A 23,881-nucleotide genomic window follows, 5' to 3' on the forward strand; every position below is an offset into this window, starting at 1 on the left:
TCAAAGCCAGGATATTGCTCAGCCTGTAAAAAAACAAGAGAACAGCGGCTCAGTTCCAGACAGCCTCCTGATTGGATCAATCCCTCAAAGGTTGTATCTCAATCATCAATTCCGCCCAATCAAGTCCCTTCAACAGGCTTTTTCCTGGTGTACAGAACACAGAGAAGGTCATATCAGTCCATACCATCATTACACTCATTATTCATTACAATGTATGGATGCCTGGCTTTGTGTTCAAAAAGCTATGAGGTCACAACTGCCTCCGTCTGAATAGTGTCTCTGTCTGAGAACACAGGAAAAAGTACTTCCAGACCAGAGCGATCACGCGGGTAGCCCCTCACACACACACACACACACACACACTCCTCCCTCCCTGTCCCCCTGGATACGCAACACTCAAAATGCTTTTTTTGCTCTCCGGGGTTCCGTCTGCCACTCAAATCATTTATCCCCCGGACGGATTATAGCAGCCATTCCTCAAATTCCAGAACACATCCATTATTGCCCCCCCACCTACCCCCCCCGCCCCCCTTCAATCTCACCATTGTCCTCTTCCACCCCCAATCCCCTAACCCCCCACCCCCCCCAACCCCAAACAGCAGACTCAGCATCTCTCTCAACTTGGCTCGGACTTCCCCAAAAACACCTGGGTAAAGAAGGCTTTTATTCAGACCAAGAGAGGTTGGGGGAATAATATGGAGTTGAGGGTGAGGTTCAGGGGGGACGGGGGGGGAGGGAGCGGGTAAAAAATCAGATTTACCTTAAGGGACCCTCTCAACAGCACCTCACCACTTAGAAACTGGATATAACACATCTCTTTCCACGTCCGTGTTCCTCCTCTCTGGGCTTCGTCAAAGTGTCATAAAACTGCGGCGAACGCAGGGTCCATTCTAGCGCCATGGCAACCGGTTTCCACCCATCTAAAATCCGGAGCAATGGCCAGAGATCTGGCTCCATATAAACGTCGCTGTGCATGGTGAGAGAGAACCGCTCTTTGCAGCACACTCTCACACACACACACACACACACACCCAGAGAAGAGGCAGGGGGCATGGAGAATCTATTAGGGTAGCTCATTAGAGCAGTCATATGAAGACCCTGGCCTGTTTACTCATAGAGAGCAGAAATGAGACAGATTCCAGGGGTACTTAAAGCTGCAGGAACAAAAGCTTAAGTGTGTGTGTGTGTGCGTGTTCATATTCGGGTGTGAGGTTGCTGTTATGTCTGGGTTTTCTCTTTGCTATTGTTGAATGCTGAGGAGCCCAGCCCAATATTCCTCACACACACACACACACACGCCACATTCCCAGACGAGTGAACCGGTAAACACACAATTAGATGTGAACAGGCCTGTGTGCACCTGGAGTGTGTAACTGTCACGTCTGGGCTTCTGTGCCGTTACGATAACACAAGCAGACCAGTACTGTGGAGTGCTGGCTGAGAAAAGGGCCAGAGGGGCAGTCTTACATCCTATGGCCGTCACAATCATAATCTTTGTTCACCAGAAGGGAGGTTAGGTAATGCATATTGAGCCCTCAAGTGCTGGTACTTAGAGAATACTTATAGCTTAAGACTAGAGAGTTATCTACTAGGCCTAGTGAATATCATTGGTCTAAATCATGATCCTGACTTAACAAAAGGATTCATTTCCCCTGCCTCTACCACTGCCTCTGTCTCTACCTCTGCCCTTGCCCCTACCCCAGGCCTCTGTCACTAGACCAAGAGCAGCTTGTACCCACAGATTCAGTCAGTTATCATCCCTGACCGGACTGTGCGGTTGGGGGGGGGGGGGGGGGGGGGGGGGACCCTGGGGCGTGGAACATTCCAGTGATGTCACAGAGGGAGGTCCGGTTTCCTGTTTCCTGGCACAGGGCAGCTGGTGAGGGTGGAGGTGCGGGGGTGTAGACAGGCAGCGAGGAAGGTGTGGTTGAGGAGGCGATAGAAGAAGGGGTTTAACTGGGTCGGGAGGGTAAGGGAGAGGGGGAGGGTAAGGGGGAGGGGCAGGGTTAGCCTGCCCCCCCCTGGAACCCAGTTCCAGAATGCAGACTAGACACTGGACCCAGAGTAGGTCAGGGTGTGGGTGTGGTGAGATAGGACTCATATAAACAGTGGGCTGGGTGACACTGGTAGCACACACACACACACACACACACACACACACACACACACACGCAGACAATGGTCAGAGGGACAGAGCACAGGCAGGTAGATCTAGTCTAGTCTAGTCCGACTCCTTGTTTGTTCTAGAGCAAACTCTGGTGAACTGAGTGTGCGAGTGTGACGGATAGGAGGAGGAGCGTGAGGGCAAAACACACTGGTGATGAAAGGAAGGAAGTCATTCTCGTCCCTCACACCTACAGTGGTATCCTGCCGCCCACACCTCTCGTTAACCTCCACAGAGGACACACACACACACACACACACAGTCAATCTCACTCCTATCAGTGGCTTTCCCATACAAACGCTAGCGGTAGACTCAGTTACTGGAACAGACCAGGTTTTGGCTGCTCATGCCAAACAATGTTTTGTGTCGCTACAGAACCTCTCCTATCAGGCAGCCATTTTGGCACCTTTTTCACCCTGCAGCCTCACGCAAAGCAACATTTTTGACATGCTTCTGACGCGGGGGTGAAATGAGAAAGGTCTGTGAGAGCCATGGAAAGATAGAGGGAAGGGGAGAGAAGGGAGTGTTGAGAGAGAGAGAAAGGGAAAGAGAGAGGAGAAAGAGTGTGTGTGTGAGAGAGAGAGAGAGAGAGAGAGAGAGAGAGAGAGAGAGAGAGAGAGAGAGAGAGAGAGAGAACGCAACAACTCTGGTCCACATGTTTCGAATAGAGCTCAGTAACTGGTGTGCAATAAAATGAAACGAGATGAGGGTTATTGAAAAAGCGACTTTGATGTTCGACGAGTCTGTTCCACTACTGTACATTATCCATAACTGACGCGCAGATCGGAGAGGCTCTAGCCGGGGTGATGGAGAGCCCAGACTTCAAAGGCAGAAGCAGGAACTGTGTTCCCCCTCCGTAGAGACTGGGAGGACCCCCAGGTGGGTCTGAATGAGCAGGGGTACAAGCAGGGGTCCAAGCAGAGGTACAAGCAGGGGTACAAGCAGGGGTACAAGCAGGGGTCCAAGCAGGGGTACAAGCAGGGGTCCAAGCAGGGGTCCGAGCAGGGGTCCAAGAAGGGGTCCAAGCAGGGGTACAAGCAGGGGTACAAGCAGGGGTACAAGCAGGGGTCCAAGCAGGGGTCCGAGCAGGGGTCCGAGCAGGGGTCCGAGCAGGGGTCCAAGCAGGGGTACAAGCAGGGGTACAAGCAGGGGTCCAAGCAGGGGTACAAGCAGGGGTACAAGCAGGGGTCCAAGCAGGGGTCCGAGTTGAGCAGGAGTCTGTTTACCTAACAGTTGCTAGCGAGTATGGGGCAGACCACACAGAGACCACTGCAAACACACACGCACAAGCAGTGGCACTCGTAGTGAGGCAAAGTGAGACTCAATGTTCCTTTTGGTTCACTGAGCATATTGGTCGTGCCAGGCAAATCACAGTGTCCAGTTCACACACACACGCACGCACGCACACACACACTCAACAGCCCCAGTAGAGGGAGATCCACCCTGTCCTGTTTCGGCTGGGCTCAGACCTCATTAGAGACACATTCATCTCTGCGGAGGAATGTCCGGACGCTACACTGACTCAGCAGGGTTCTCCTCCATGCAACCCAGACAGCTCGCACACTGTCTCCTGTCCACAGTCATCCACTCGTGTGAGTGTGTCGTGAGTTTGTTTGTGTGTGTGTTTGCTGAGGTGTTTGTGGCTGTACTGTGATGTGTTTCCAGATGATTACGTAACAGGCTAGGGCACAGATAAGCCCATAATGTTGCTCATAACACACTAACAGAGAGACACATATATTCACACGAGGTTTAAAATTAGCCTCTTTATTTGATCCCATTGGGTGTCGCCTCTGAGCCAATGAGAGGAGAAAGTGGGATATATGGTGGAAAGTATTTGCCAATGTAATAGATTGCAGATGGCAGTCTTTGGTCTGCCTGTTGTTTGGTCCACAGTGGCTCTTTGTGATGGCTAGGCCAGCTATAATCCTGCAGGATGGGGTGTGTGTGTGTGTGTGTGTGTGCGTGTGTGCGTGTGTGTGTGTGTGTGTGTGTGTGTGTGTGTGTGTGTGTGTGAGTGAGTGAGTGAGTGAGTGTGAGTGTGTGTGTGTGTGTGTGTGTGTGTGTGTGTGTGTGTGTGTGTGTGTGTGTGTGTGTGTGTGTGTGTGAGTGAGTGTGTGTGTGAGTGTGAGTGTGTGTGTGTGTGTGTGAGTGTGTGTGTGTCAGTGGGGTTTCTGGCACCTCTCATGTCACACTGCTAAGCTCTGCTGCCTCACTGGAAGCCAGGCAAGATGTGGGGTTCAGTTAAACAGAGAGAAGATTTGTTAATATGTGTGTATTTGTGTGAGTGTGTGTATATGTGTGTGTGTGTGTGTGTGTGTGTGAATGTGAGGGTGTGTGTGATGTGTGTGTGTGTGTTTGTGTGAATGTGAGCGTGTGCGTGTGTGTTTGTGTGTCTGCCCTCCAGACTGTGGCCACTCCCAGGGTGAGAGGACCTTCTCAGGTAACAGTATCTGCCAGCTTCCCCTCCTGCTATCCCAGCTATGTGTGACTAATGAAAACACTTCTAGACAGATGACAGGGTGGAACACACACACACATACACACACCTTTAGAACCACCCTATCACAACTGGAGCCTCTGCTGGACAGCAGCCTGGAATGTGTGTGTGGGTGTTTTAGTAGGGTAGTTTGACCACCCAGAAGAAAGACATGGTCCCCAGTTAAAGAGATAACATCTCAGAGCTGTGGGCCTGCCAGGATGGAGGCTAAGCTAATGTGCCATGCTACATGACATGCCCATCAAGATGAAGGCTAAGCTAATATGCTATGCTACATGACATGCCCATCAAGATGAAGGCTAAGCTAATGTGCCACGCTACATGAAATGCCCATCAAGATGAAGGCTAAGCTAATATGCTATGCTACATGACTGCTCCCATGTCTTCATGCCAAACTCCTGCTCTGGACGGACCACTGGGAGAAACAGACAGGGTGTACCAGGTGAGTGTGTGTTTGTGTCTGTGGGAATATGAGTATGTGTGTTTTCAGTGTGTGTGTGTCTGTAAGAGCACCAAGAGCAGCAAGAGAGTGTGTGAGCAGGCTCCCTTCATCTGGAGAATCTTTTCTAGGAGACTCTCTGGAGAGTCTTTACACTAAAGTACGAGGACTATTCATACAGACACAGAGGCACACACACACACGCACACACACCCCCACGCACACACACACACCCACAGTCCTCACTGGCTCCTTCGGTGGTTCCCACACCCACATGCCTTCTCTTTAGTTGGGATAGGGAGAGGGGTGTGTGTATGTATACTGGTTTGTGTGTGTGTGTGTACAGGAGACTCCCACTAGTAAGACAGAAGGGCATGAAACAAGCCGCCGACTGAAATATGATTTTATACTGCCTGAACCCCACAGCTGTCTGCCATTAGAAACGCATCTGCCAATGTATGTATGTATGTATGTGTGTGTGTGTGTGTGTGTGTCTGTGTGTGTCTGTGTGTGAGCATCTGTCTGAAAACTTGGCCCTACCATTTGTCACAAACCTTGGCCATCTACAACCAAGCCCAGTCCTTTAGAGAGATGGCCCCTGACACACACACACACACACAGACACACACACACACACACACACACACACACACACATCCCCCTGAAGGACCCCTCCATTCCTTCCCTCTATCTCTTGACATTCACCACCTGTCCTGTCAATCTGGCCATGATGGGCCAGTTTAATACCCCTTATCTGCTCTGCTGTTCACACTTCTCTCTTCTCCTCCCCCCTCCCTGCAGCTCCCCTCTCCTCCCCTGGTCTCCTCTCTACCCCACGCCAAGGCCCCCTTCTCCCGCAGAAGAGCCCCATAGGCCGGGCCTCCAAACGACCCACTGGCCCCTCTCCAGAGCACACAAAGACCCCATTGTGAGGCACAATGACGGCCGCCCCCCCTCTCCTCACTCTTCCCCTCTTTCGCGTCTCTCTTCGGTCCTCGCGTCTCCGCTCGTCTTCTCCCCCGCAAGCCCTCCCTTCCCTCCCTCCTCTCCCTCGCCGCTCACCTCCGTGCTCCCTGCTTGTCTCTCTGCCCGTGCCTCTCTCACCGTCCCCTCCACCTTTTCCCCCTTCACTCGACTCTGCCTCTCACTTGCCTCTCGCTCTCCTTTCGCCTTTCTTCCACCTCTCCACCTACATTCCCTTCGACTCTTCCTGCATCCCCTGGCACACGCACACAGCCTACACTTGGCAGTGTAGCTCCCAGGCAGGATGAGGGCTGTTGGATGGCAGGCTCCTCCGGCCTCTGGCTGGGTCAGAGTGAGGCAGAGTAAGGGCTGTTGGGGGCAGGCTCCCCAGGCCTCTGGCTGGGTCAGAGTGAGGCAGGGTGAGGGCTGTTGGGGGCACGCTCCCCAGGCCTCTGGCTGGGTCAGAGTGAGGCAGAGTGAGGGCTGTTGGAGGCAGGCTCCTCCGGCCTCTGGCTGGGTCAGAGTGAGGCAGGGTGAGGGCTGTTGGGGGCAGGCTCCCAGGCCTCTGGCTGGGTCAGAGTGAGGCAGGGTGAGGGCTGTTGGGGGGCACGCTCCCCAGGCCTCTGGCTGGGTCAGAGTGAGGCAGGGGTGAGGGCTGTTGGGGGCACGCTCCCCAGGCCTCTGGCTGGGTCAGAGTGAGGCAGAGTGAGGGCTGTTGGAGGCAGGCTCCTCCGGCCTCTGGCTGGGTCAGAGTGAGGCAGGGTGAGGGCTGTTGGGGGGCACGCTCCCCAGGCCTCTGGCTGGGTCAGAGTGAGGCAGGGTGAGGGCTGTTGGGGGCACGCTCCCCAGGCCTCTGGCTGGGTCAGAGTGAGGCAGAGTGAGGGCTGTTGGAGGCAGGCTCCCCAGCCTCTGGCTGGGTCAGAGTGAGGCAGAGTGAAGGCTGTTGGAGGCAGGCTCCTCCGGCCTCTGGCTGGGTCAGAGTGAGGCAGAGTGAGGGCTGTTGGAGGCAGGCTCCTCTGGCCTCTGCTGGGTCAGAGTGAGGCAGGGTGAGGGCTGTTGGAGGCAGGCTCCCCAGGCCTCTGGCTGGGTCAGAGTGAGGCAGGGTGAGGGCTGTTGGAGGCAGGCTCCCCAGGCCTCTGGCTGGGTCAGAGTGAGGCAGAGTGAGGGCTGTTGGAGGCAGCCTCCTCCGGCCTCTGGCTGGGTCAGAGTGAGGCAGAGTGAGGGCTGTTGGAGGCAGGCTCCCCAGGCCTCTGGCTGGGTCAGAGTGAGGGCTGTTGGAGGCAGCCTCCTCCGGCCTCTGGCTGGGTCAGGGACAGGGAGCCTGCCCTGTCTGGAACAGTCCCACTGAACCCTGCTGTGTCAGCCCCAAACATGTCAAACACAAACAAACGAGCCGAGGAAACGACCCCAGGCCATCGTAATCCGCAGTCCAAGCCCTGCTCCTGGTGACAGCCTGGGAGCACTCTGGGGCCTGGCGACGGCTCGGTCGGCTAGGCAACCACGGGTTTAGGGATGAGCTCAGGAGACAGGGGGGGGGGGGGGGGCATCCAGACTGTTACTGTAACAGAGAGGGTGACAGAGAGAGAGAGAGAGAGAGAGAGAGAGAGAGAGAGAGAGAGACAGAGAGAGAGAGAGAGAGAGAGAGAGAGAGAGAGAGAGAGTGAGAGAGAGAGAGAGAGAGAGAGAGAGAGAGAGAGAGAGAGAGAGAGAGAGAGAGAGAGAGAGAGAGAGAGAGAAGGAAGGAGATGAGGTAATGGAGAGACCATGCACTCAATACAAACAAACTGGTATCAGAGCTTTGCTTTGGAGTTAGCTCGCCATGCCAATATTCTCCAGAGTCAGGGACGGGGGAGTCAGCGTCTGGGACGGGGGAGTCAGAGTCTGGGACGGGGGAGTCAGAGTCAGGGACGGGGGAGTCAGAGTCATGGATAGGGGAGTCAGAACAGGACCATTCCTCACACTTGTCCCTCCTGTGTCCCCCTTTCAAAGAAGGAGAAGAAAGAGAGGGAAAAGGCTAAAGAAACCACCACAAAGCCGGCGCGGTCATACTCCTTCTTTAACACGCCACACGTTAAAGGATGCAGGGAGTTTCCCTTTGAATATTTTCCCAAGCCGAACATTCGGGTACAAGAAGGGAAAGAAATGGACAGAACAAAACAGAGAGTCGAAGAACGAGTGGGAAAATAGGGAGCTGTGTGGGTTTGGTTCCTGAGAGGAGGAGAAAGAGAGCAATTACAGAGCAGTGGGGGACCCCAGACAGACTGAGATGGCTTCGGGGATGTTTAAAAAGCCTTTTACAGCGAGAGTACAGACACTTTCTAGAAACCTTCTTCGTCGATCAATATTGACTTGAAAGCTGCGTTAACTGTCTGAGCTGCCACATCCGAGAAGGCTGGCCATTGACGAAAGCAGCAGCATTCAGACTTTTCTTTGTGATGAGCCACAATGTTATTTCGGTTGCGCGCTCACACACACACACACACACACACACACGCACACAGTGACACATAGTGCTACATGCAGCCATGACATGGTCAGCGGCTAGATCTGGCAGCCATGACACCCCTCCGATGACTCAGGACAGAGGATGGCATGTCGCTGCCGCTCGGACAAGAGATGACCTCATTCCTTACGCTAACCCCACCCCTGTGGGACAGCGGCACCGGGCTGGCTCGCTAACCCCACCCCTGTGGGACACCCCCCCCCCGGAACGTGTGAGGAATGAGGGTCATGCCATGAAAGGGGGTCAGAGTAAAGAATGAGGGCAGAGGCAGAATTCACAGGAGCCACTTTAGAAACGGCACCCCGCATAGCATGTGTGTGAGTGGGTGTGTGTCTGTGTGTGTGTATGTGTGTCTCTGTGTTTGGCCTATTTAAAGTGCTTGGAAATTAGGATGACGTGAACCCTTAGACAATAGATCATATTCTAGGTAACGAACAGACATACGTACAGACAGACAGCGGCCCAACCGAGTGCATGTGTCTTTCCACAGGCCTTGCTCAGGGACCCCAGGCAGACACGACCCCCGTCCGAGAGCCTGTGTCCTGGGCTGAGTCTCCCTCTCCTCTCCCCTTCGCTCTGGGGCAGCAGAACCGAACCGACAGTTCCCCTCCAGTGCCCCCCCCTGACCCTTACCCCCTGGGACCCTCACCCAGGACATGAGATGAAGAACCTGGAGCCTGAGGACCGGGGGGCCCCAGGCTGGAGAAGTCTCCAACAGGATCCATGTCCACTGAAATGGAGCCTCCGTGACGGTGCCAAAGTCTGTCAATGATTGGCAGGACCCTTCTGATTAATGATCTCACTAGCTTCACCTGTCACGCACGCACACACACGCACTTTGCATACACATACACACACACAGTAGTCACCTCTACCTCAATACAGCATGATATGTAAACGATGCCAGTCCAAAGATAACGTACCATGCTAGAAGAGAACCGCCCAATACCAAGACCTCTTACTGTGGGTTCTCAAAAGAGGAACAACATAGAACAGAGGGGGTGGGGGGGGGGGGGGGGTAGAGACAGACACACACACACACTCACCTTGCAGCATGCAGCGGTAGGCGGACTCAGAGATGGCGTAGATGTGTGGAGGCATCTCGTGGCGTTTCTTGCCGCGGTACATCTCGATGATGTTCTCCGAGTAAATAGGCAGGTTCTTGTAGGGGTTGATGACCACGCAGAACAGCCCAGAGTAGGTCTAGAACACAGCAACAGAGGACCATGACACATCTTCTTTAATAACAATTATAATAATTATAATAATAATACATTTGATTTGTAATGCACCACTCTTGCACTCAAGGTGCTTCAATCAAATCACTCATTCTTCGTTCATTTATCCCATTCTTTCCAGGATGGCTTATGTATGTGTGTGTGTGTGTGTGTGTGTGTGTGTGTGTGTGTGTGTGTGTGTGTGTGTGTGTGTGTGCTGTGTGTGTATGTGTGTGTGTGTGTGTGTATGTGTGTGTGTGTGTGTGAGTGTGTGTGTGTGTGTGTGTGTGTCTGTGTGTGTGTGTGTGTGTGTGTGTCTGTGTGTGTATGTGTGTGTGTGTGTGTGTGTTTTATCCCCCAGCCATCCACATCTGGTGCTACTTTACATTAGTTAGTGTGTAACTCCAGTAAGGGTCCATTACAGCTCCCTCAGCCCTGACCTGTGGAAGGCCTCCTGTTTGACCCCTCACCCCAGACAGCTACCAGCCCACGGTTGGAGTTCATGTCTGAGACGGACTTATGGAAATCTCTGGTGAATCGCATCTAGGGAGCTCGCTAGGGTCTCACCCACACAGTTGGACACAGAGAGGCAGTGAAAGATGGGGGTTTAAGGGGCTGGGAAGAGGGAGTAGAGAGTATGGAAGGTTATGAGACGGACTTATGGAAATCTCTGCTGAATGACTGAGAGAATGGGAGGCCCGAGCTTGTGAGGCATTAGCTCACATACACATTATATACAGGCTTTCCATTAACCTCTGTTCTGGCTGGGGCCTTATCCCTGCTGTCACCACTCTCCCTGACACAGACCCCACCGGCACTGCAGGGGACATACCATGTCGGTCACAGTGGGAGAAGCAGTCTGCCTGCCTGCCTGCCTCTCTCTCTCTGTCTGTCTGTCTGACTCTCTGTCTGCCTCTATGTCTGTCTGCCTCTCTGTCTGCCTCTCTGTCTGCCTCTCTCTCTCTGTCTGTCTGTCTGTCTGACTCTCTGTCTGCCTCTATGTTTGCCTCTCTGTCTCCCTGCCTGCCAGACTGCCAGACTGCCTGCCTCTCTGTCTGCCTGCCTCTCTGTCTGCCTGCCTCTCAGTCTGTCTGCCTCTCTGTCTGCCTCTCTGTCTGCCTCTCTGTCTGTCTGCCTCTCTGTCTGCCTCTCTGTCTGCCTCTCTGTCTGCCTCTCTGTCTGTCTACCTCTCTGTCTGTCTGCCTCTCTGTCTGTCTGCCTCTCTGTCTGCCTGCCTCTCTGTCTGCCTCTCTGTCTGCCTCTCTGTCTGCCTCTCTGTCTGTCTGCCTCTCTGTCTGCCTCTCTGTCTGCCTCTCTGTCTGCCTCTCTGTCTGTCTGCCTCTCTGTCTACCTCTCTGTCTGCCTCTCTGTCTGCCTCTATGTCTGCCTCTCTGTCTGCCTGCTTGTCTGTCTGCCTGCCTGTCTGTCTGTCTGCTCCCCAAACCCCCCTACCCCGCAGTCCCCACCCCCCAGCCACTGGCCCAGACAGACCCTGTCCAGACACAGCCCCAGGTGCCCTCCGTCACCACCCCCAGACATCCCCACCCCTCCACACACTCCTGTGGCTCTGAAAGGAGGAGAAGGCATTACGTGGTCCTGTAACCCCACCCTACATCTCCCTCCGACTGTGGAACTTTCACCACCTGGCTTATCAAGCCGAACCCTTCCAGTCTACCCAGGCATCTAGGGAGCTCGCTAGGGTCTCACCCACATAGTTGGACACGGAGAGGCAGTGAAAAGAGGGGGGGTTAAAAAGGAGAGAGAGTATGGAAGGGGGTTACGAGAGAGGTCCAATACCATAACAACGTCTGTCAATCACCTACTGCCAGTCAGTTACTGGCTGCTGTGACGCTGTTACCGGAAACATCTGTCAAGGTGGTAAACAGAGAGGCAGGCTTCCCCTCTCCGCCTCAGCCCAGGGGCGAGAGTTCATATTAACACAGACGCTGCCTTTCTACACCCGGCTGACATGAAATGTAATGACTGACTGAGCCTCTGTCTAAAATACCCCCTAATTGTTTCAAGATCTCCATACATCAACCCCCACAATTCTCTCTCCTCTCTTTTGCTCTTTTTTCTCTCTTTCTCTCTACTTCTCTCTCTGTCTCTCTTTCACACAGAGAGAAGTGTCTTCCAGCTCAAATCAAGATAAGGTTCGATAATACAGCTCTGGTTTGAGGTGCATTTGAATTTTTTATTCAAGAGCTATGAAATGACGTCGAAGCTCTGGGTTTTCAAATCCTCTCAGGTAGGCCAAATCCCCAGACTACATCTCACAGACCGAGAGGAGCCTCGTCATCAAGTCTGCAGCCAGCCGACTCAGGGCTGAACGACTCAGCACTATCGATGAGGACGCCTGGGGGAGCATTCTGATGATGTAACAGACACCCAAGCGTAGAGTCAGCACACTCACACAGATGGGAGGGGAGGGAGGGAGGGAGGGAGGGAGGGGAGGGAGGGAGGGAGGGAGGGAGGGAGGGGAGGGAGGGAGGGAGGGAGGGAGGGAGGGAGGGAGGGAGGGAGGGAGGGAGGGAGGGAGGGGGGGAGGGGGGGAGGGAGGGAGGGAGGGGGGGGGGAAGGGGGGAAGGGAGGGAGGGTAAAGAAAGATGAGAAAGATGAAAGAGAGCAGGGGTACTGAAAGGGGCCCAGAGAGGGAAGGAGGGGAAAGAGAGAGAGAAACATGGAGGGAGGGCATGGAGGGTTATGGGAGCGGGCCTGTACTTCAGCTGACTAGTAGAGCAAGTATTGTCTCTTTTCAGGGTCTTCCACCGTAGAGAAGGAGGGCAGCCTGTAACAGGAACTTACAGCTCCCTTTTGTAGCTGATTAAAAATTGATTGCCTGGATCTCAATGCAAGGAGCTAAAAATAGGTGGTGGTGGAGGGTGCTTTTGTGACATGCTGACTGTCTGAGCATGTCCTGTATGCTATTGCCCATCTGTCTGTTTATCCATCCATCTATTTATTTATCTGTCTATACAGACACAACCACCCAGACAGGGCAGGCAAACAGTGTAATCTATGAGTGCTAAAGTAATAACACCGTGTTATGGAGCGATCAATACAGCAATAACGGCTTATCTCTACGGTCTCTCTGTCCCCCTGAGGTGGTGCAGAGTCAGACTGGGTCAGAGTTAGCCTGGGTCAGAGTTAGCCTGGGTCAGAGTTAGACTGGGTCAGAGTTAGACTGGGTCAGAGTTAGCCTGGGTCCAGAGTTAGCCTCTCTGTGCGTCCAGGGACCGGGGGCTACAGTGTATGTTTCCACTGTGACACCGGATCAGTGGGGACTGGAGGACTGGCATGGTAACAGCTGACAAACACACAGGCAACAACAGGCACTCTCCCAGGACAGCCCCATCTGTCACCCTCTGATCTGAGTCAGACAGCCTATCGGCCAGCCAGTCAGTCAGTCAGTCAGCCAGTCAACCAACCAGTTGGCCAGCCTGCCAGCCACCCACCCATCGAACAAGCCAGTCAGCCAGCCAGCCAGTCATCTAGTGAGTCAGCCAACCAGCCAGCAAGCTAGCTATCTGGCCATCTAGTGACCCTGTGGTCTGTCAGTCCCTCATTCAGGACATGAGACAGCCTTCCTGCCGAATGCAGTCCTGCTACTCCACGACTACACTAATAGGTCCCTCAGAGGGCGCTCTGAAATACGACCAATGCGTTTGAAGGCTGCATCTCAGAGAGTCAGCAGCATGGTAGCATATTCAATTACAGTGTTTACTGTGGGTTGAATACGAGTTTATTTAACTGACCCTCTATTGGCTCATGTACTTGGATGTGTGTATGAGGAGTGAAGGGTGTGTGTGTGTGTGTGTGTGTGTGTGTGCGTGTGTGTCTGCCATGTTAACAGTTAGCAGGTTCAATTGTCTCTGGTAGTTTGTTTGCAAGCAAAAGTGGTCCCCATGGAGCAATGGCAACACAACACTAAGGCAACAAAGCACTTATAGCAAGATACGAACATGTGGGGGCCAGACAACCAAATACTATCCTGCCTTAGACAGAAGGGGGAGAGAGAGAGAGAGAGGAGAGAGAGAGAGAGAGAGAGAGAGAGAGAGAGAGAGAGAGAGAGAGAGAGAGAGAGAGAGAGAGAGAGAGAGAGAGAGAGAGAGAGAGAAAAGAAGGGGGTGAGGTAATGGACCTATCATTAATGCAGAATGAGTGAAAGCTTGTTCAAATCATCTCTGATTAATCAGCTATCTGCAAAGAATGCTGGAAGCCTAATCCAACAAGAAGATGAGCCAAGGATGGGGATGTCCACTGGCAAAACCACCAACCTGGCAACCTTTGCCCAACAAGACCATATGTCGAACTTTAAGACAATCAAACATAAACACTCAAGAGTGGTAGGTATCTAAGGGGTTGTGAAAAAGTCAAAGAAAAGCGACATTGCGGGGGAACAAAGTGAGAGAGGGAGAGTGTGGGAAAGGAGGAGACAGGATAGACAGAGCCCTGGCGTGGGCGAAGGGCAGCGGGCGACAGACGGACGCTTTTTTGCCATAAAAGAATGCTGAGGCTTTCTGACAGCTGAGGCTTAACTGCCGACACAAAGGCCCGCTTGTAGCCTAGCCTGGTGTTAGCATAGCGCTCTGGTTAGCCTGTGACTCGCTGGCTTTGCTTGCCAAACTGGTTGACTTCGAATGGAAGCCGTGCGATGGGCAGGCAGGCCAGGGCAGGACATGGCCCAGCAAGGCCACACTGATGGGGCCTCAGACAGGGGGGCTACTGTGAGCACAGGACAGGGACCAAACCAGGGGCCTCCCATCCTTCTAGCACCTTCAACCCCTCAGCATAAAACACCCAGAGAACACAGCTAGAATGGGGGGGGGGGGGGGGGGTTGGGGGGGTGGGGGGGGGTTGGTGGAGGGGAATGGTCAACAACTCAAATATCGCTTCGTTTGAACCATCAGTGTAGCCTTCCAGTAGCATTGCATACAACCCTAATTCTAACGCTACAATCTCTACACAACAATACCCAGGTGACATCTAGGTGATACAGGAAGTACCTAACCTTCAGCTCGAGGAACAGAAGGTGAAAGTGCTGGATCTCATCTGGACTTGTGATAAATGGACAGTCCCACCGTTCCCCCTGCCACCAGTGTCTCAGGTGAGAGCCAACCCACATTCTATTCCTGGAAATCATGTCACCAACTGGTCAAGAGCAGCACAATCTCACCCTGCTGCTAGCCTTAAGTTTTACATTTCATTCGTTGAACAGGGGGGTTTTATTCCAAGCAACTATACAAATATTTCAAACAGGAAGTACAGCAAAGGATTAAGGTTCAAAGGTCTGTATTTTGACACCTTTAGTCGGCAATGATGCTTACAGTTGTTACAATGTGAGAGGGTTTAAAGCACAGAGCTAGGATGACCATCATGCATTGCCAATCAAGAAGTGTGGATCGCAAACAATGCTCCAAATAAATGCTGTCACTGGAATAACCAACTCTGACTCTAACGGTGAATATAAACATCCTTACATGACATTCTTTAAAATGATGCAGCCTTATTTGGCCTGTCATTGGCCTGTCATGTTGCATAATGTAGTCTGTCGGTCCGCCTGTCTGTTTGTCTAACATAGTTTCAGATGGATCTGTGAGGAAAAGGGAACCTTGTCCAAATCACAGAGACGTGAATGAACGTTGCCAAGCAGGGTCAAACACAACACACATGGCACAAAATAACACACACGCGCGTCCACACAGGGCCAAATGTGTTTGCTTTAACACCGAGGGTTAGGGTTAGGGAAGCCCTACAGAGATGAGAGGCCCCCCAGCCAGCCCCAGCATCAAAGACAGAGAGCAGGGGGGGGTTGGGGGCAGAGGTAACACTAACAACCCGAACCCGGCGTTGTTTACAGAGGGGGGCTCACTGACATGGGGGAGAGGGAAGGTAAGAGAGGGGGGTGGGGAGGGAAAGGCAGAGAGAGAGAATGAAAGAGAGAGGCAGAGACACTGAGGGAGAGAGGGAGAGAGGCTGGATGGATGGATTGATATAAGTGGATGGTGAGAGCGATTATAAGACGCGAAATGTGAGAGCTTAGTGAGTGAAAGTCTGGTAATAATTAAAGAGACGGAGAGAAACCCTCCATGTGTGTGTTCTCCTCTCGCTCTACAGAGCAGGCTTCAGGCCCCTGAGCCTGGGGCTCCAGAGTCTGTAGACCCTCGGGCTCCAGAGTCTGTAGAGCCTGGGGCTCCAGAGTCTGTCGACCCTGGGGCTCCAGAGGCTGTAGAGCCTGGGGCTCCAGAGTCTGTAGACCCTGGGGCTCCAGAGGCTGTAGAGCCTGGGGCTCCAGAGGCTGTAGAGCCTGGGGCTCCAGAGGGTATAGAGCTTCGGGCTCCAGAGGGTATAGAGCCTGGGGCTCCAGAGGGTATAGAGCCTGGGCCTCTATGTGACACGCTCACGCTGACGGATAGCACACTGAGAAGGTATCGATGTGTACAGGCAGACACACACACAAACACACACAGGTAGGAGAGCAGGGAGACAGATGAAGGAAGAGATCACCAACAACAACAGGCAGACAAAGAGACAGAGAGAGAAGGAGAGAGCGTGTGTGCGTGTGTGTGTGGGTGTGTGTGTGTGTGTGCGTGTGTGTGTGCGTGTACTCACGTAGATGAGTCCAGAGTAGTAGCGGTCCTTCAGGTTGTGCAGCACCGACGCCTCGTTCAGGCAGGTGAGCTCGGCCATGTCCTCCACCTTGCTGAACTTGGGCGGGTTCATCTTCTGGATGTCGTCCTTGTTCACCACGGCCTTCTTCCCATTCTCCGCCAGCTCCACCACGCATTCGTCCCCACGCTCCTCCCGGATGCTGGCCGCCTCGAAGCCATGCCGCTCGGAGGGGATCCACACCAGCTTCTTGGCCGTCCAGTCGGCCTGCGTGGCCGGGTTGTACACCACAGCTCGGTCCACAAACAGGTACCGCTCCGGGTCCTCCTGCCCACTCCGATGAGCCATCTTGGGGGTACCAGGGCAAGAGCACTGCCTGGAGGAGAGAGATGGAGACCATGGTCCATGTGCTATGTGCTATGCTTAGGAAAACTCTAACCTTGGGTTGGGTCTTCCTGAGAATTCCCTTCAAGGATACACCACAGGGGTTGTGAAGAATAATACAGTCCATCTATTCGTAGGTTTCTTGATGTAGCTGTGTGTTGGTACAATGTAATACTGAGATTCAGCTTTAGTTCTGTCTCAGTGGGAGTTATACAGCAAAGCTACATAGACGTAATTCCTGTCCCCATCTCTTTCCTCTGGCTTGTAAGCTACCCTTTCCTGTATGGTGTTTGTTATTCGTTGTTGTAAGAGATAAATAACACCATCAAAAAGTAGTTACCTGTATGTAGATGTCATTATACATTTTATTACCGGCATTATCATATTTTTATGTTCGTAACAGCTTGCTACCAGCTGTAGGCCTATCTGACTCGATAAAAGTAGACTAAGTCACAGTAAAATCTATATCCTATGACGGCCCATCAAAGTATCGTGATGTGTTGCTTTGCCTTCACCGTTTCAATTATCCATCCAATGCGGGAATGAGTGACACAAAACAAAATTCATTTCTTTCCTGTTTCTATAGCCTTCCCATTCATACCATTCAGTCTAACTTCAGACAACTGATAATAAAACGCATTCTGCGCACACGGTGATGGGAATATTCATTGCCCCAGCGCGCTAGAGAAGATCGGGCGTAACAGTGTTGTGAATGGCACGCGACTGGTCTGGCCACCCTTGAAACCTGCCTACGATAAATACGCTAGTTACAATTTATTCATCGGTTCATATGTTTTGCTTTCACGCACATTCAATTTAACAGACGACATAGCTTTAAGAGAGACTGTAGATAGACTTGACGCATTTTGGTGTTGGCTGGTTGATACAAAACTCGTCGCTGCATTGCACTTTCAACCCGTTAACACATACAATGGCACCGAATAGATGTCATCTACAAATTCTAATTCAAGATAAATGCGAAATGTGAATAGGTTTAATATTTATGACTTAAAATGCGACCTTCGCAGACCGACAGTTTACAGGTGATCTTCATCACTCACTACAGCCTATAAATTCATCTAACCGGACAGGGTTTCGGTAAACCAACGGTGAGTAATATTCCCTGCACCAGCCAGGGTTCATCTTACTTACCTGGTGAAGTCGGTGAAGAAAAGACGACGACGGCTCACAAAATTAAACCAGTCTCCCCCCTTAATAACACTTTATGCAACTACAGACGATTGAAATTCAGGTAGCCTATCTATCCGCTCTTTGGAATGCACCAAATGCACTACCCTACAGTGGGGCCCCTACTCAGCGCCACACAGACTTGACCACTGATTTGCTCCCGCCTACCGGCAGTGTTGTCATAGATATTGATTAAGTAGATCTGCTCTCTTAAAAACGTATTTAATTAAATCCTTATTTGCAAGAGGACGATGAGTTATCTACGTTTACTAGTACTGATTTGAGAAGTCTTTAAATATTCACTGACACCACGATGTGATTCATCCTATTTAACATAGCATCTTTCATCATGCTGAGTCTGCGTTGTAAACGGACTGAAATGTGAACAAGGTCACTGAGATGACTAATCACCTGATTAAAGCGTTGTATCAATCAGATACACCTTTCTGGTTATTCAATTGTAGGCTTGAATGGAGTGTTGTATGGAAGGTTTTAAATGTTAAGTGCATTTATAAAATATAGTAATCAAAAATGCAGCCCGAAATACTTTCAAAGTGCTTCTTTTATGTAAATCATCATTTAATGTACGTCAAATCTGATCTAGATGGATAGAAGTTGACATGGGACTGTGTTCTCCTGGCTAAAGATCAATATCACCCCCTTGTGGTTCATCAGAATCAGACTCACAATTTAGAAAGGGTTTTACAGTTGTTTACAGTCGCTAGGACCCATTTCTCAATACTTAGCAGCAGCAGTTAATTTCACATTCAAAATGCACTAAAACTACCAAAGCACTTCATAAATGTCTCAAATCAACTCATTCTTCCATAACACTAGCAAAGGTTGACAGCCAACAAACATACTTTGTCACCCACAAAACAATGACCTAAAGATCACTAACAACAGGTAGCATTATACAATGTTCTCTTATGTAAAACAAGGACACCTCTCTACTGTTTAGAATTCACTGCAATAGATGTTACTGGAATGAATCAGACATGATGCAGTATGCTTCAATATGTTGTATATCTTCCTTTTTTTTCAGTAGGTAATCGCCATGAAAGTTTGCACAGACAAGGAATTTACTTTGGCAGGAAGGTGCATACATTAAACATATAGGAATCTTCAAAACTTAAATATGTGGTCTAACTATACTAAAGGTACATAGTCCAGCAAATACTAAGGGGATTTAGAATTTAAATAAAATATACAATAAACTATAAAGTAGCCATAATTTACAATATAAAAATACAAAAAAAAAAAATATTACAAAAAATACAAATAGTACAAAAGATACAAATTGTGTAATATAGTGCAAATTGCAATGTGTTTAAAGTCATTAAAGTCAGTGTGAGCCCATGGCCTTGTTGAAGAGGCCAACTGAAAAAACTGTTTTTGTGGTGTGTGGTATTGGTCCTGATGGACCGCAGCCTTCTGCCGGAGGGGAGTGGCTGAAACAGAGTGTGTCCAGGGTGGGAGGAGTCGGCCACAATCTTCTTCGCTCGCCTCAGGGTCCTCGAGGTGTGAAGGTCCTCGAGGGTAGGCAGATTGCAGCCAATCACCTTCTCAGCAGTGCGTATGATACGCTGCAGTCTGCTCTTGTCCTTGGCAGTGGCAGCAGCGTAACAGACAGTGATGGAAGAGGTGAGGATGGACTCAATGATGGCTGTGTAGAAGTGCACCATCATTGTCTTTGGCAGGTTGAATTTCTTCAGCTGCCGTAGGAAGTACATCCTCTGTTGTGCTTTCTTGGTGAGGAGCTGATGTTCAGTTCCCACTTGAGGTCCTGGAGAGGATAGTACCCAGGAAGCGGAAGGACTCCACAGTGTTGACTGGGGAGTCACACAGGGTGATGGGGGTGAGTGGGGCTGTGTTCTTTCTGAAGTCCACAACCATCTCCACTGTCTTATGAGCATTGAGCTCTAGGTTGTTCTGGCTGCACCAGGTCACCAGGTTGTCAGCTTCCCACCTGTAATCAGACCCATCCCCGTCAGATATGAGCCCAATGAGGGTGGTGTCGTCCACAAACTTCAAGAGTTTGACGGATGGATGACTGGAGGTGCAGCTGTTGGTGTACATGGAGAAGAGCAGAGGGGAAAGGACGCAGCCCTGAACTTGAAGTTGTTCTGGTCTGGTCTGTTCCACTGAGTCTGAAGCTGGAAACAAAGGCCATGTCTTCAGTTTAGCAGAAAACCTTTCCTCAAAATCTTTCAACTTTAATCATTTACTCCATACCTTAGTGATCAGTTGACCTAGAATTTATGTTTTACTGTCACATTTAAAATTGTATTCATTTAGCATTTTTTTTAACCAAAGTGACTTACAAATAAAACAGTAGACAATCAAGGGCCAGAAAGGAATGTTTTTGTGCTTGCAGGGCTGATACTACAAGGTTGTTTAAACTGTACAAATGGACAGCTGACAAAAATCAACCCAAATGTTGAAGTTTAAGGAGAAAGGAGTACATTTTGAATGATGAAATCTGTCATTTTCTTTCAATAATAATTGTCCTATTATCTCAACATGAATTCTCAATAATATTGTGATAGTAATATAATCCAGCTTTGATCGGCCCATGAATTTATATCAGAACAAAATAATGAATGCAGTAATACCACTGCTACTGCTACAACTGGGATTTTGTTTAATTCAAATTCCGTTACTTTTCAGTCCTGTGCTTTTTTTTGTGTGTGTGGGCAAGGTTGGTAATTCATCTAACGCAAGTAAATATTTCACCACTAGATGGCAGCAAAACATTTCACACCAAAACTACTGTTAAACCGATTTACATTTTAGTAGTTTAACTGTCCACCATGTGGCCCAAACGCTATTGTGTCTGAAAAGCTCAAATACAAAAATACATGTTAAATTAATAAGCTATGCAAGCAGAGTACGCTGATAAAGTACACTAATGAAGCAATTATTCAGGACTTTAACAGGATAATGACTGAGGTATTAACTTCCCAGAGTCGGCTACAGTATGTGTTAAATAAGTCTAATTTGGACTTGGCATCTGAGAGAGAGAGAGAGAGAGAGAGAGAGAGAGAGAGAGAGAGAGAGAGAGAGAGAGAGAGAGAGAGAGAGAGAGAGAGAGAGAGAGAGAGAGAGAGGGAAAGGGCAAACAATTGGTACACTTTAAACAATATGTTCCCTAACAGCAACATTTGTGGAACTGTTGGTACAAAAGAACCCCTCAACATAACCGATAACTACTTTGTAGATACTCAACTATTACTTGGCACACACCTAACCATCCAACGACCTCAATCCTCAAGTCCAGCCTTAAGTAAACGCTATGCGGTATTACTGTTGCAATTAATTATAAACTTTCTATTTGATTATCCATCGGCCATCTTTAGGGCCACTTTTATTTTAGTGGAAGCACCCAACATATAAAAATGGATTATTAAATCTAAGTAAATAGGAAATAACATCCAGCTTTTTTTGTTCTTCTATCTGTTGCTTGAAGGTTCTGCAGTCACATTGTTTATATTGACACATAGCCAAAATGTTTTTATTTGGCTTTGGCAAGCATTGTGTTCACTGCAACTGCTTATAGGCAGTTTAACAAAGTACGCATTGTTTGCAGTAGGCGTTAATAGGCTTTCAGTGAGCATTGGTGTCAACGTGAGGGCTCTCAGCTGAAGCAGACGACCAAAGACAGTCATGTGATACCTCAAGCACTAACCGCAGGCATTGGTTCCTCTGTGGCCAATCACAATCTCCTGTTAGATGGTATCGGTTTGTAGGCGTGCCGTAACCAAGGTGATCAGATTTCATGCTGACCTCCTTCTTCTAAAGACATAGGTGCAACTTAAACACACAGATGGGTTGTACAGAAACGTCTGTGTGCATCGTCAAGTCACGTCAGGACGTGACTGTTTGCAAGCTAGAGGGGTTTGCTCCCATATGTATTTGAAAAGTGTTGAAAAACCTGTTGAAATAGCTTATAGGCATTACTCTTGCCAGCACACTTTTCCAGCGTATTACATTTTACATTTACATTTTAGTCATTCACCAGACGCTCTTATCCAGAGCGACTTACAGTAAGTACAGGGACATACCCCCCGAGGCAAGTAGGGAGAAGTGCCTTGCCCAAGGACACAACGTCATTTTGCACGGCCGGGAATCGAACTGGCAACCTTCTGATTACTAGCCCGCTTCCTTAACCGCTCAGCCACCTGACTCCCGTTATTCCCGTATTACTCCAGACAAGTGTTGAAAACAACATTAAAAAACAACAGTCTGATGGTTAGAATTGTAGCACGACCACAATAATCCAGTTCACTGGCTAAAGTTAACTGAGAAATGTCAGTGTTTATGGGAGACGTCATTCTAGTACCTCACTTGATCTTACTGCTGTAACTGAATCGTAGGCTGTTATCGTGAAACATCAAGCCAAGACTACCACTGACTTGAATTGAAAATGATCCAGGTCGGTGCATAACCACGTAACATCATCTGCACATTTGATAACGTGACTCTAACCATCTACTGCTTGAGCAAAATTCACTCAGACCCAGTTTGAAAATTAAAATGGTATGGCAGCAAAATTGGATGAATACAGGTCAAATTTTAGCCTGTATCCAGATTAGAAAATTTTATGTTTCCGCTCTGATTGGTGTTAGGTCTTCTTTTTCATTTTCAAGAAGATACCGTATGTAATCTGTTTCAAATGCATATTGGAGCCATTTGGTCCATGTTATTACTCAGGATGAACATTGACATGTGCAAAGGCAGAATTAATGGAAAGTGGGGATAATCTAATGACAGTTGCTACACTATGAATGGATTATAAAAAATCCTCTGAATAATATCGTGCCTGTATTGTTGTATTGTTTTCTATGACCTGTGTGTGTGTGTTGATGTACGTGTGTGTCTGTGTGGCTGTGTGTGTGTGTGTTGATGTATGTGTGTGTCTGTGTAGGTGTGTGTGTCTGGATCACCTCATGTATGCGTCAAACTGTCTCTGCATGTGCACCCTTCACTTGAATTTGGGAAATGTATTTGAATCACTGTTGGGATACCAGAGTGTACTTAACCCTTTGTGTTGTTGTCAGACTAGGATGAAACAGACGGCAGCTGTACTCTTCAGGGATTACATTCGCCGGAGCAGAATGGATACACATCACTCCAAATTCACTCACAGAAGAAGCTCAATCTGGGGAGCACAGATGAAGCACATGTGTATCACCATGCTGCCACCGTTAACCAAACTGTAGAAGTCAGAACAACTGAGGGCCTATAGACAGGCAATATGGCTGGTGGTTTAGTTTACTCAAAGTAGTAATTACCTTGAAATGAGAACGACTGGGTGAACGGGTGGGATGGGGGAACGTCGTGTTCCAAGCGAGGCTTAGGAAGGAAGGCTTCTGTAGAAAGAGTTATAGCTGCTTTCCAAAACACGGGGATTGTGGAAGTTAATCATTCATTGGAACCAAACTATAGTTCCTCAAAGCATACTTACATTTTCCAGGACACTTGTTCATTCCGTAAGGTGTGTCAGGGAACACATAAAATGTTCCCAATTTCCATGTAAGTCTATTGAGAGTAGTTGCCTCACCCTGCCTTGCCAGTTTCAGCTAAGCCAGTAAGGGTTGCTTAATCATCCTCCCCCATCAACGTCACTACGATGTCACCACAACACGTCCTGTCTGGCCTATTTGGCCGTGGAAAAAGACCGATCTCTGTCTGAACACGAATAATTGAATTCCATCTGAAAGGATTTGTGAGAAAGTGCTGAGGGCTCATAGGCAGTCGATTTCAGAAGTTCTGAATCATACATCATGGAGGGTCACGTCTTCATATACAGGGACATGGTGTTGGATTGGATTGCTCTACCAAACCTATGCTGTCTCCTGTAAACTGGTTGATAATTCCAAAGCAGGATCAACAAGATGGAGAAACATTATAT

At 49.7% G+C, this 23,881-nt stretch overlaps 1 protein-coding gene across 1 annotated transcript in view; it reads right to left on the reverse strand.

The window, feature by feature from the left end:
* Nucleotides 1–17,968, reverse strand: part of LOC136940283 (myosin-10-like) — a 49,221-nt gene extending 31,253 nt beyond the window's left edge. The window contains 3 exon segments of the mRNA XM_067232331.1: nt 9,616–9,772; nt 16,399–16,771; nt 17,932–17,968. Coding sequence (XP_067088432.1) covers nt 9,616–9,772; nt 16,399–16,743 — 502 coding nt within the window. The 5' untranslated portion in view covers nt 16,744–16,771; nt 17,932–17,968.
* Nucleotides 17,969–23,881: the final 5,913 nt, after the last annotated feature.

Source organism: Osmerus mordax, chromosome 3, assembly GCF_038355195.1.
Source record: "Osmerus mordax isolate fOsmMor3 chromosome 3, fOsmMor3.pri, whole genome shotgun sequence".
Lineage (NCBI taxonomy): Eukaryota > Metazoa > Chordata > Actinopteri > Osmeriformes > Osmeridae > Osmerus > Osmerus mordax.